A 12,972-nucleotide genomic window follows, 5' to 3' on the forward strand; every position below is an offset into this window, starting at 1 on the left:
GTGGCCTGTCTGCGGAGTAGTGGATCCCCATCGTTTTCTGGGGTTGCTCTTGAGCAGCTTGACCTCGGGTATTAAAGAGACGTCCATGACTGAGCTTTGTCGTTGGGCCGTTGTGCCTTTGATACATGCAATTCATATGCCCTGTTTGGCAATGTTGATATGGCGGCGTGTTGGAGCACGGCATACCAATTCGAAGTGCCACGTATATTGATATGATTCAGGCTCAAATGTCTAGTAACCCCATCTCTCACTGCATACAGTAGGCAGATAGTACGATCAACTGCACGATCCTTCATACTCATCACCCGCATTCACGTGCAATCCTCCTCGCCCATCATCCGATAACACGAGTCATTGCCACGCATCACCAGTTCACTCCTTCGTAACAACCAAAGAAGCAATCGAATTGCCAAAATGTTGCTGAGGCTACCTAATCTACCTACATACTAGTACTACATATTTCGCCCATCCTAGATTCGCCAAAAGTTGCCGGATCGGGTAATTGTAAGGAGGGAACTTGTACCTTTTTCTCCTTCGTTCCACATGTGAGAAGATGCTAAAGCTTCATGCTTATCCGACTTATTCCCTCCCCTCTCAAGCCACATAAGCTCATTGTCCGATAGCCGCAATGCCGCAAATCAGGTGCGAAACTTGACATGTGCGGCATCCCGAAGTTGATTATAATATTTTGGGTAATAAGTCGCCGACTTTAGAGGTGGCGATTGCTCCCTTCATCCCACTTGAACATTGAATCACACGACCCTTTTGGGCCCAATTCATATGGATTGCAGTACTGTTATACTCGTAATACTAGTATAATCCCCTCTTCCCCGGCTATTTGCACTTCACACACACCCCCTGCTTCCTCCTCTCTCTCCTCATAGGATCTGCATGCCAATCAGCCCCAGTTACCTATAGCGTGGAACATGGCCATCCTCCATTCAGCCCTTTCTAGGTAAGGTAGTATCTAGTTTATTCCCCCTCTGCCCAAAAAACAACAGCAACCGCATCAAATGCCACTCGCGGATGGGAAAAAAAAAAAGCTTACTACCTGCGGCTGGCTAACGAACCGATGTCAGCCATTTCATTGATCTTACCTCGGAAATAAGAGATTGAACCTAAAATAAGGACAAACAGAGGAATTTCCCCTCGGCTCCTTTGTGCCAAATCATCCCCCCTTTTGTAACGTCCCCCGTCAGCCCTAACGGCAGACCTTTGCCATCAAGGTCGCGCAAATGGAAATGGAGCGGCACCAGAATCTCGGAAACGTTCGAGTCAAGTCTATCCGCGAGTCTCATATCTGGAGACGAGTACCATAGGACAAACGTCGGCGTTTTTGTTTTATTAGTAATTGCTGCTCAAAAAGTGAAGCTTCTTTCTTCGAATTGATGAATGGTTTTGTCGAACCAAGTTGAAAGAGTGCTTCTGCGTCTTACGTCAGTTAAAGTCTCGCTCCTCAGGTGAGGCAAGGATGACAGCAAGCATATCAGTGGTATATCAATAGCTGGGGGCGTGTGTGGAATCAATATGTAGTATGTAGTAGTCTGCCAGCCTGAGAGCCAAGGATTTGCCTTGAACTGGATCTGCAGCATCGGGTCCGACTCCCGGCAGCTGGTGTTGGCGTTGGCGTTGGTGTTGGTGCTTGGTGCTTGGTTGGGCTGGGGGGCTTGGCTTGCTGGGGGGTGGAGAGTAAGCAGTGAGCACGGCCACGCGTGAGGGAGTGCGCGAACCTTGAGGGTGAGGCTCACGAGGTGGCGGCAAGGGGGGTGAAGGAGGCAGTAGGGCAGTATATAAGTATGATCCTGGACTGCACGCTTCGTCGCATTCATTGTTGGATGTTTTGTTTTGGATAATTGCTTCCTATATATAAAACTCATTTGGAGCTGGTCATCGTGAGGTGTTGGCATTACAGAGACGACACATCATCACCACTCAACTACTTCATTCACGATACCTTTTGAGCCACCTCCGACGACACGCTCTATACAAACATCCTCCCGGACACATCTCGACGGCTTCTCATATCACCAATAAAACATTTCTTCTTCGCAAACTCACCTTATCTCATCTCAATCATCTCCCTCATCAAACCGCACACACACACACACCAAACACCGAGAAGCAACAGAAAATGGACTCCCTCCCCTTCGAGCTCATCACCCAAATCCTCACCCACCTCCCCCGGCACGACCTCCCCTCCGCCCGCCTCACCTGCCACGCCTTCAACGCCGCCCTCGCGAAACCCACCTTCTCCGTCCTCGCCTCCTTCGTCGACCCGGCCGTCGCCCAGCAGACCATTGAGCACATCGCCGCCGACCTCAGCCGTCGTCCAAAAGCCATCTGGTCCCCCGGGTGCTCCGTCCCGCGCGGGCTTCCCGTCCCGGAGAGTTTCCTGTCTGCGATGCGTGCGGCGTTGAGGGGCGCCGAGGAGTGTCCTTGTCCTACTGCATCTTATACATCTTCTTCTTCTTTTTCGTCTTCTGCCTCATCGTCATCTCCCATGGCCCGCTCTCCTTCCATCTCATCATCATCGTGGTCTTCTTCTTCAGCAAGCAGCACCGCTGCATGGAGCGACGGTGAAGACAGCGATGCAGGCTCAGACATCACGACGTACAGTGGCGCCGAAGGGGAAAAGATTACGGCGGAGAACTTTGGGCGAAGCATTGGCATGGACGAGGTGACTGAGGACGTGCTGCGGCAGGCCTTGTTCCGGTATGCGCTCTACTTGAGCTACGTCTATACGGGAGAGGGCGAGGCGCCGCAGCTGTGGGTGATGAATTCGAAGAAGTGGGCGCAGCAGCAATGACGGATCTTCAGGCAAGCTGGGTATTCTTTATAATTCATTTTCCATATTATGGCATCAGGTCTTTTCGTTCATAGGGCATCATTTCCTGGGGGGGTTCGTGGACGGCGTTTATTCCATCTTTATATATCAGACAATACAGTAGATAATACACAACTCTCGATTGGGAACTCTGAATTGGAAACCAAAGTGAGGTCAAGACAACGGGACGGGAGACGATATTTATCAACCAGACGATACACTATCATAACACAATGTTTCATCAGAGGTCAAGATCAGGTCAAGACAGCAAAGCATGAGACGAAACAATCGCAAGAGTAATAATGTATTATTCCATCGCTCAAGGCATGTAGAAAGGTATAATGCGTAATCTCCGTCATACGTCGATATCTAATAGGTAGATAACGGCAAAAAGCAAAACAAGCAAACTCCCGTGTCCAAACATTAGTCCCCCAAGGTATAATATCCTCCCGCCCTCCATCATGACTTTCCGCTTCCTTCCCATTTGCTGCGACGTTATGTACAACCACTCGCAAGAGGAGGTAGTCGAGCAACATCATGACTGGCAATCCTTTTGCTTTCCCGCACAGATTCCACTAGATGAAATGAAATGGTTTTCTCGTTTTTCTTCATTCTGTCCGCTCCAGACATTTCATAAACATGCCCACACATGGTGAGATATTGAATTCAGTCGTAAAACGTTATGCCAACTTGACAGAGCAAGGCGAGCAAGCACGGAATGCTCGCTTACAGGAAGTAAGCGGCAACGAGACCCATGACGGCCAGAGCACCGGTGGCGTGGTTGGCAACGGCAGCGTTGGTAGGGACGGTGCTGGGGCCGGTGCTACCGCCAGTGGTGGTAGGGCCAACGGGGGTGTTGGTACCGCTGGGAGAGGTGCCGTTGTTGCCGCCAGAAGGAGGAGGAGGAGGGACACCAGTGCCCACGGGGGTGGTCTGGACAGGAGGGGGAACCTGAGTGGAGGTGACGGTAGGGACGGTGCCGTTGGGGGTGGAGTAGACGACGGTGGAAGTGACAACCACGGAGCTCTCCAGGGTGGTGGGAGCAGCGGTGGCAGAGGCAGTGAAGCTGGGAGTGCACTCAGAGGCAGCCAGGGTGAAGGAAGGCTGAGCGTAGACGACGCACTGTCATGATGATGTTAGCTTGAGGTCGTCATATCGGTCAGGTCTGATTGGGAGGGAAGACGTACGTTCTTCTGGCAGGCAGCATCACCAGCCTGCTCGGAGCTCTGCCAGCACTCGGCAACGCCGCCCAGAGGGGGGTATCCGGCAACGTTGTCGGAGCATCGGCCGGCAGTGCCAACGCTGTTGGCGTCGCAGCGGACGATGATGTCGCCGCCCATGCAGTAGGCAGCGTTGGGCTTGGCGCACGACACCTTGTTGGTGCCCTCGGGAGGAGCCTGGGCGCTGACGAGAGCGGCGGCGACGGCGACGATGACGGCAGAGGTCTTCATTTTGTCTGTTGTTTTGCTTTTTGTGCTGTTTTGAAGATAAAACGGGCGTAAGGGGGGTGAGGATGATATTAAGATATTAGGCGGATACTGATATAGCAGGCTGTTGAACGAGAGTACAGCTGACGCTGGGCTTTGTAACTAGCGAGTGTAGTGATAATGCTTTGGAGTTTGGGTCCGGAAGCAGAAAGTCGGACGAGATGTGCGAGGACAGGACATGATTATATACCATGTGTGCCATGCGTCCCTGTATGCCTTGATAGTAATACGAGGTTGTTCGTCTTTGCCAGCATCCCAAGCCAAACAAGGCACATGCAGGGAGGCGGCCAGGGTCCCCTCGAGTGCCGGGGATCCCAAGTGGTCGCCAGGTGGTCTCCAAGTGGTCTCCAGACGCTGGTACCGGTACGGGCTGCGGTACCTGCCTGTTGGGCGTAGCGGCGGCCGAGTGACAAGGCCCCCTTCTCCCTTTTCCCACCTCTGGCACACACTTGTGCTGGAACCTGCCGCTTGGCCGTCCACGCGGGACGTCGGTCGTATGTTGTCTGTTGCTTGGGTGCGAGTAGCCCGCTTGTATCGTACGCAGAACTCGCATCGCAGCCGGTGCTGACCAAGGTGCATCGTGTCACTGTTAGCCCATCGCGATGGATCCCGTATGCGTGCAAAGGACGACAATGCCGACATGTACATACACACAGCACAGCCAGCACTGGAGACGTCGTCTGGCAGCATAGCCGGGGTCTTCTGTAGCAGCCAGCCGTATGATACCGGCTTCAGACCAGTGCAGAGGCAGCGAAGAAAGGGAGCATGCAGCAAAGAGGCGGCCCCAACCCGTCACGATGCTAACCAGGGGGTCCCCTCTGGTCGTCCCACCAAAGGCCCCAGCACCCGGTCTCTCTAGCTGAGTAGCGATACCTGGTCCATACTTGGGCCGACAGCCCACTGTAGGTATTGATGTCCTGGCAGGTCCTGCTCTGTCTGTCCGTCGGCACAGCTGTATGTAGTCGGAGGTAGCGAGACCTGGGTAGCCACGCGTGGCTCGAGTGCGGTCACGATGAGAGGCGCCAAGAGACGACATACATACCTTACATGCTGTACAGTACAGGCGGTGGCGGTGATGTGCTGTGCAAGCGCCGGGCGCCACACAATGCCGTCAGTCACTCGACTTTCAGCACAATCTGCATGGATTGACGAGAGGGAAAAGAGAGGGAATAAACAAAGAGATGGCGAGACAGAGAAAAGCAAATACGAGCTTTGCTTCCGCTCTATTCGCTGGCCGAGGCCCCGAGCGTGGCTAGCAGCTGTGGTAGCAGCGAGAAAGTGCGGTGGTTGCTGCTTTCCCCCCGGTTTTCTGGTCGCTCTTCCCCCCTCTTGCCCTCGCAGCTGACTGGTCCTGACACGGCAGCGGCTTGTCCTGTTCAGGCAGGATGAGGGCCGTACCGGGCCGCCATTGGCTCATATCACGTCATGGCGCGCAATGCCCCCGGTTTTTGCATCTCCACGTTTTCTGTCGTCGGGAGGAAGGTGCTGTTCGGTACCTGGGTACGTACCGAGTAGGTACTCACTCGTACGAGCTTTTTCCCTTCGCCTTTTTTTCCTCGTCCAAGGACACACACACACCCGGAGAATCTTTCTGATGAGGCCTCGTCTCGAGCACCAGACGCAACGTTTCGCCGTACAGTGCGGACAGGCTCCCAAGCCGCCGCTATCTCTATCGAATCCCTGCGAGCCCCCTCATCACACCGACGATCACTGCTTAAACATAGGGCAATTGGGTACAGGGAGACCATGACATATCGCACTGTGTTTCATTGATGATGGTAGGCAAAGGTGGAAAGACGACAAAAGAGAGGCTGAGAGGGCACAGGAACACGAACAAAGAAAGAAACCAAGGAACATTCAGCGGCATTTCCCATCCACAACGACTGGATAGTGACGCCATTGGCTTCCAAAAAAAGACCTTTGCCCTCCGCCTCGGCCCTAAATTGGGCAGATGTGTGTAAGCCAAGCCTGATCCATGCCGTTGGCAGTGGAAAGTTCACAGAGGCCAGAGAGGTATCGAGGGCCATCCAGATTCGTTATGCCCTCGTATCGGTCCCATTTTCGAGCAAGGCGAGCTTTTTTTTGGTCCCCTCGAGGCTATGATGTAGTAGCTTGGATCATTAGCCTGGTGATGAGAGAGAAGAAGGTCTGGGCACGAGGCACGGCTGAAAGAGGAGAGAGACAGAAGCAGAGCATGTCACCATCACATGGGGTCGTCGTTGTCGCCTCAACCACCAGCAGGGCGGCACTGCCCACGGAATCACAGGTATTATGAGAAGGTGCACAAGCGCACATGCGAGCTTGGTCTGGACATTCCACAGGTCAATGCAAGATGCTGGCGGTGATACGCGCACACGCAAATTATTATTGCAACCGCTCGAAATTGCCGACCCAGCCTTCTTGGATGGCCCTGTCAGACTCTTATTCCTGCTCTTGTTAGGGCACAGGAGCTTGTCTTACTGAGGCGGCCAGCGTCACAGACATGGATCACGCTGACAGGACGCTGGGGTTCTCTCCGACATGCCGCCGCTCTTTTGCCTCTTGACGTGCATTGAATCAGTGTGGAATCTCGTGAGTCCCTTGCTTTTTCTTGTGTCTCTTGGCTCAATTGCCTAGTACCCGATTTCTGGAGATGTGAGACTACAGTTCGGGAGATCAGGATGCCTCTTGGGTTTTTCTTCGACTCTGACTTGTTTTCTCGTCGAGTATTGAGCACACGGATACCTAGTCGTGGGACGGGCCGCCAAGAGGCGGTGATGGGACGACGGGTATCACAAAGCCGGAGCGCCCTTTTCTGCTCGAGACCGCAAAGCAGACCGGTATGCAGGCCTTACTAAGGCGGCAAGACGATGACTGCATCACAGGCACAGAGGCCGATAAGGCAATACACGTATTAGAGTGAGGAGAACACACGACATGGGAAGAAACCTGGAAGAGGGCAGCCAATGGACGAGAAACGGCACGCTCAGCCGCAATAAGGTATTACTAGGCCGAACGGTGAAAACTTTCACATACGAGAGAAGAAGGGCAGCTGAAAGCTAAGCTATTGGCTTTTTTCTCTTCTTTCTGTCATTTCTCTCTCTCAGATTCTTTCATCTTCTGCTGATATTACCTGATTCCCTCGTATTCCGATAAGTACTCAGAGAAGTATTTGGAAGAGAAACGGCATTTTGTGACACTGATCGAAGCCTTGGCTGTGCTCATATATACGACACGTCCCCGTTGAATTACGAAGATATTACATGTGAATGATGGGAGATGATGCACTGCGCTGCACGCCGCACACGCAGTGCTACTCTGTGTCTTTTGTCCTGACGTGTGAATACTTGACTTTCAAGGTTGGAAACATGATCTGACAAGGGCAACGGCGAGCAATTCTAGATGCAAAACGCTCTACAGAAGCGACGGCTGGGTCACAATGAGTGAATCGTAAAGGTCCTCCTATCATCACAAGAGAGGGCCCGCATCAGCAGTTCGAATTTCAGGCGATGGAATCAATCAGTGGTTCTCACGATGGAGAACAGAGAACTGGAGACCAACATCCACCAGTTCTGAACAAACAGCTTCTTTGTGTGTAGGAGATGCCTGGGCAGCATTTCGTACAGGTACAAGCTTTTTCCTTGCAGACCGACATCCCTTTTCACCTGCAGACCTTGCTTGCAACAGGCGTCGGGATGTCGCCGCCGCCGCGCCCAGACTACTGTATGTAGACCCCTGTCTGAGGACAAGGGCTAGGCTCTTCAGCTGGGCGGGAGAAGCGTTCTGTGCTTTTTCGTTGCTTCTTTTTGCTTTTCCTGACTCGGGCAGGATGGGCAATCAAAGGATCTTTTTCCTCTTTCAAACTTTGATAAGGGGATTGGTGATGGTGGGAGTAGATGGGGAATTTTGGCTGGCTGAGATATGAACGGCTGCGGTACGAAGTGATGCGATACGCGCTTCTGCCCTTTGAAGAGTTGACAAATGACAATTTACCGGCGACAACTTGTGTCTTCATGACTTGCCCTGTCTGTATTGGTGCATGTCCGATAGGAAACAGCTAGAGCTAGCATTTGTTTGCGCGCTCCCCTGGCTCCAGGAAAAAGTCCCTCCGCGCGGTTCAGCGTCCGCCGATCTGGCTTCACCGCGATCTCCAACAAGGAAAGTCGCAAACAAATGGAGCGGAATAGTAGAACAACTGATTCAAACTGCTCCGGCCAATGGCCCTTTTTTCTTCCTTTCTTACTTTTTTTTCTGCCCCTGACTAGCTCTCATTTTTACTAGTATGCCGTTGCCTTTCCCCCCATCTCCACAAAGCACTCCCTATCCTTCTCTTTCAAGCCCATCACCCTCTTCCATCTAAAAAGCCAACCTCTCGTGCTTCCACGGCCTCTTGCCCTCGCCCTCGCCGTACTGCGTCGTCGGCTGGTAGTCCCCCCTGATCTTGTACTTGTAAATCGTCAGCCCGTCGAGGCCAACGGGCCCGCGCGAGTGGATCTTGTTGGTGCTGATGCCGACCTCCGTGCCGAAGCCGTACCGCATCCCGTCCGCCAGCCGCGTCGACGCGTTCCAGTAGACGCCCGCCGAGTCGACGCGGTTCATAAAGTGCTCCGCCTCGGCGCCGTCCGACGTGAAGATGGAGTCTGTGTGGTGCGAGCCGTGGGCGTTGATGTGCGCAATGGCCTCGTCCACGGAAGCGACGGTCTTGACGGCGAGCGTGAGGCTGAGGTGTTCCGTGTCGTAGTCTTGCGGGACGGCGTCCTGGATGGCGCCCTCGGGGAGGGAAGGGAGCAGTTCCGAGAGGGCGGCCTTGCTGGCGGCGTCGAGGCGGAGCGTCACGCCCTTCTCGGCCAGGGCGGCGGCCACGCCGGGGAAGACTGTGCCGAGGGCCTTGTCCTGGACGAGCAGCGTCTCGACGCTGTTGCACGCGGCCGGGTAGCTCGTCTTGGCGTCGACGACGGCGACGGCGGCCTTGTGCTTGTCTGCCGTGGCGGTGAGGTAGATGCTGCAGAGGCCGTCGGCGTGGCCCAGGACGGGGATCTTGGTGTGCTCCTTGATGTAGCGGACGAGCTCGTTGGAGCCGCGCGGGATGACGAGGTCGATGTTGCGGTCCTGGCTGAGGAGCTGGAGGATGGCGTCGCGCGTGGTGACGAGCTGGATGGCCGAGTTGGGGACCTGCGTCTTGGCGAGGGCGGAGGAGATGACTTGGGAGATGGCGACGAAGGATTCCGTAGATTCTTTGCCTCCTGCGACGGGGGTGTCAGTTTTATATCTTGATTTTTCTCGTAGATTCTGTGTTGCGGTGGGGGATGGAGAGCCTACCCTTGAGAATGGCAGCATTGCCCGACTTGATGGCCAGACTGGCAATGTTGGCAATGACTTCGGGACGGGCCTCAAAGATGATGAGGAGCACGCCAATGGGGCACGACACCCGCTCGAGGATGAGGTCGTCGTCGAGCTTTGTCCGCAATGATGTTTTGCCGACTGTGTGTGGGTTGTTAGCAACTGGCTTGGGTTTGTAACTTGCGGCTTTGCGGCTATGATAATGGCAACATCTCACTTGAGATTGTTGCTCGTAAACCAAGTTGGACATACCTGGATCCTCGAGGTCCCTCACATCCAGGATGCCCTGCAGCATGTCCTCCCACTTGCCCTTCTTGCCCAGGTCCAGCCTCGACACCAGCGCCTGGCTCAGCGCCCCGTCCGCGGCCGCCTTGCGCGCCAGCTCCAGGTCGCGCGCGTTGGCCGCCAGGATGTCGTCCTTGGCTGCGGCCAGCGCCGCGTGGATGGCGTCGAGGGCCTCGTTGCGGGCCGACGTTGGGAGCGAGGCGAGGGTGAAGGAGGCGTCTCTCGCGGCGGCGGCGGCGGCCTCGGGGGAGCCGTTTGTGAGGGACATTGTCGTCGTCTCTGTGCTTGGACCTCGGTCTCTCTCTCTCTATCTCTTTCTCTCTCTTTTTGCCACTTTGATTTACGTTTCGTTTCGTATGTAAGGGGCTATGAATGGAGAGGGCTGATTGAATTGGGCGTTTTGATGAGTGTGAGGTTGAGCATGAGATCAAATCATGAGCTTATGAGAGCGGGTACAGTCAGATCTGATTTTCAAAAAGCTCCGATCGGGGGCCCACGCATTGCCTAGTCCAGTAATCAGTCATCAGGGCCGACAAGTTCAATTCCAAAGGCGACAACTGCTGTGCATAAACATCACCCATTGCTTCCAAAATCTGGAGAACACTCGACTCAAATATCGACTTGAAATCTCTTCTCAACATGTTTCTTTTGATGTCCTCCCCATGCCATGTTTGTTGCGCTGAGCATCCACCCGTTTCCCTCTGCGATATCGGTTCCGACCAAGGCCTGTTCGGCATCGACCAACGCTTCTCCAACCACAGAAAGTCGCAATACTAAACTGTCAACACGACTCTCTAATCTGTAAACCATTTGGACTTTGTCGAACATTTCGCTGTATATTCTCACTTCCAGGGTATGTAGTCGCCATCCGCCCCCAGCTCATGTCTTCGACCTTTGACCGTCTCCCTCGTCGACTTTTGCCCACTCATTTATTGATGAATCCGCTTATAATCTCCATCGGAAAGTCGCCTCCCTCGCGGACTAGCAGGCGAAAGGCCTTCTTCTCCCACAGCTCCCCCAGGTGGCCGCGCACAACCTGTAGAATCGCCTTTCTCATCTCGTAACCCAGATCGGTTGCCCCATAGACCTCTCGTATGCAGTCGACAAAGCTCTCGCTGACCCAGAGGTGCTTGATCTTTGACTCGAAATTGTGCAAGGCGTATTCCCTTAGCCCCTCGACTCTAAAGTAGTCGGCCAACTGGTAGACGCGAATGTCCTTGATGAGTTCGTCATCGTCAGCTAGAAAGGATGCGGTCAGTTGTTAGAGGGTCAGCGAACGGCGTCCAAGGCCAGGCCAAGCAAGGCGACGAACCTATTGGGAGCAGCGGCGGTGCAGGATCCTCCGAGTACTCTCCTCTGTACAGGTACTCAAAGACTCTCCAGTGTGCATGCATGCTGCCCTCTTTGTACTCAAACTTCTTCTCGGTGGCCTCTTTCATGGGAGACCTCAACGCTGCCTTGAAGTATTCGCTCTGTGCCGAAAGCACGATTGCATGCGCTGGAATTTCGACGCCGCCCAGGCGGATGCTGACGTCTGCATAAAGCTTGCTGTTGAAGCACCTGCGATGTTATTAGCCTCCACGATGCGTTCGTCAGGATAGGTCGAGCCAGGAGCGCACATGTGAATCGCCCAGAGGAGCGTCTCGGAGTGCTGATTCTCCTCTTCCTCTGCAGCCGCCATCATGTCCTCGCCAAGTTGTCGAGTCGTCGACGAGATATCAGAGATCTGGCCAGGGAAGATGAAAAGTGAAAGAGGCCTCGAGGCTTGTCGCTAAAGCGCAGATGCTGATAAGAAGGATGGATAAGGAGTCTCGAGGAATCTTGGTGTTGTGCCGATATATTCTCCAGATCACGGGACTGCAGCCGGTGGCTCGAGGTTGAGCAGCTGCCAGCATGGCTCTTTCCTTTGCTGTTTTTTGTATCAAAAGTCAACAATTCTCTCCCAAGTGATTCTACCGAGGTACGGTACCTAGAGCTGCCTATGATAATCTCGCCAATAGAGCTGAATATCTATGCATGACCATAACTTCGATCTTGTAGCATCGGACCAGTGGTTCATTGTTCAAAGTGCAGCAGTGGGTATTGAAGCATGTTTGCAAGTCCCTGGAAGGGTCAACGCCATGGCGAGGACCATAAGCTGAACGTCTTGACTTTCTACCCAGGCATCACCAATATTGCATTTTCAAGCGACAATCATGCTTTCTTGCAGGATCTACGAGTCTGCTGGTGACTATGAGAATCAAGCTTTTGTCAAAGCCATCGCAGAGCCTAAGCACATTTCCGCCATATCCTGCGGTGATGTTTGCATGAAAGAGGGTAGAGCACAGGATCATGATCACTTAAGATTGAACCCTGGGAAACAGATACTCCATGCAATCCACCGCCAAACGGAATATCACAACGCACTATCGATCGAGTGACTTTTTCTAAACTCCTAGGTATCTCTCTTCCACATGTTTCATGATGCATATGCCGTTTCAAGCGTATCATTTGCGTGTTGGCTTGTTCTTCCTCTTCTCAGGCCAATTCTATATGTACATACGGCCACGACATTGCTCAATTAGTCCGCCTACGATGGGTGACCTCTAGGAGAAGTGTTTCCAGTGTAATGAGTTTTCAGTTCAGCTTTCGGTGTTCAAGGAGCTTGTGATGCTCCATCTCGACAACTAGTACGTTCCACGACTGCTCGCATTATTTATAACCATCTTTCACTGCAATAGTAACTCTCTCACCTCGAATGTGAAAGCTTGGATACAAGATCATCTATCCAGTATGCTTCTCCACACTTCTGACGGGATAAGCCTTGTGAAAAGCCAAAAAATCAAACGTCAAGTCGAGCTTGTCTCGGCTGTACTGTGCCATTACCAATACACTTCTCATAGACAACATACAGACAAGCTCCATAAGACAAGCCGCTTGTTGAACTATTTCCTAAAATATTCAATCACACACCGTACTTGAGTTCACCTCCCAAAGTACGCAACTGAGTCAACCTCAACCCCTCAAACCCCAAATCTTCGTCTACAAGTCAAAAATTCCCAGGCCAATCCATTCCAC

At 53.2% G+C, this 12,972-nt stretch overlaps 4 protein-coding genes across 4 annotated transcripts; 1 reads left to right on the forward strand and 3 right to left on the reverse strand.

Annotated features, from left to right (window-relative positions):
* Positions 1–2,131: 2,131 nt before the first annotated feature.
* Positions 2,132–2,806, forward strand: TRIREDRAFT_53561 (uncharacterized protein; the record flags this gene model as incomplete). The annotated part of the gene is made up of 2 exons (XM_006961256.1): positions 2,132–2,430; positions 2,617–2,806. The coding sequence occupies 2 exons, from the start codon at positions 2,132–2,134 to the stop codon at positions 2,804–2,806; spliced, it is 489 nt and encodes a 162-aa protein (XP_006961318.1).
* Positions 2,807–3,149: 343 nt separating this feature from the next.
* Positions 3,150–4,417, reverse strand: TRIREDRAFT_119805 (uncharacterized protein). The gene is made up of 2 exons (XM_006961695.1): positions 4,012–4,417; positions 3,150–3,946 (listed from the first exon to the last, which is right to left on the reverse strand). The coding sequence occupies exons 1-2, from the start codon at positions 4,273–4,275 to the stop codon at positions 3,551–3,553; spliced, it is 660 nt and encodes a 219-aa protein (XP_006961757.1). The 5' UTR covers positions 4,276–4,417; the 3' UTR covers positions 3,150–3,550.
* Positions 4,418–8,646: 4,229 nt separating this feature from the next.
* Positions 8,647–10,183, reverse strand: TRIREDRAFT_1993 (uncharacterized protein; the record flags this gene model as incomplete). Its single annotated transcript, XM_006960877.1, has 3 exons — positions 8,647–9,533; positions 9,610–9,771; positions 9,883–10,183. The coding sequence occupies 3 exons, from the start codon at positions 10,181–10,183 to the stop codon at positions 8,647–8,649; spliced, it is 1,350 nt and encodes a 449-aa protein (XP_006960939.1).
* Positions 10,184–10,840: 657 nt separating this feature from the next.
* TRIREDRAFT_102952 (uncharacterized protein) lies at positions 10,841–11,596 on the reverse strand (the record flags this gene model as incomplete). The annotated part of the gene is made up of 3 exons (XM_006961696.1): positions 10,841–11,154; positions 11,228–11,475; positions 11,535–11,596. The coding sequence occupies 3 exons, from the start codon at positions 11,594–11,596 to the stop codon at positions 10,841–10,843; spliced, it is 624 nt and encodes a 207-aa protein (XP_006961758.1).
* Positions 11,597–12,972: the final 1,376 nt, after the last annotated feature.

This window comes from Trichoderma reesei (assembly GCF_000167675.1).
Source record: "Trichoderma reesei QM6a unplaced genomic scaffold TRIREscaffold_1, whole genome shotgun sequence".
NCBI classification, from domain to species: domain Eukaryota; kingdom Fungi; phylum Ascomycota; class Sordariomycetes; order Hypocreales; family Hypocreaceae; genus Trichoderma; species Trichoderma reesei.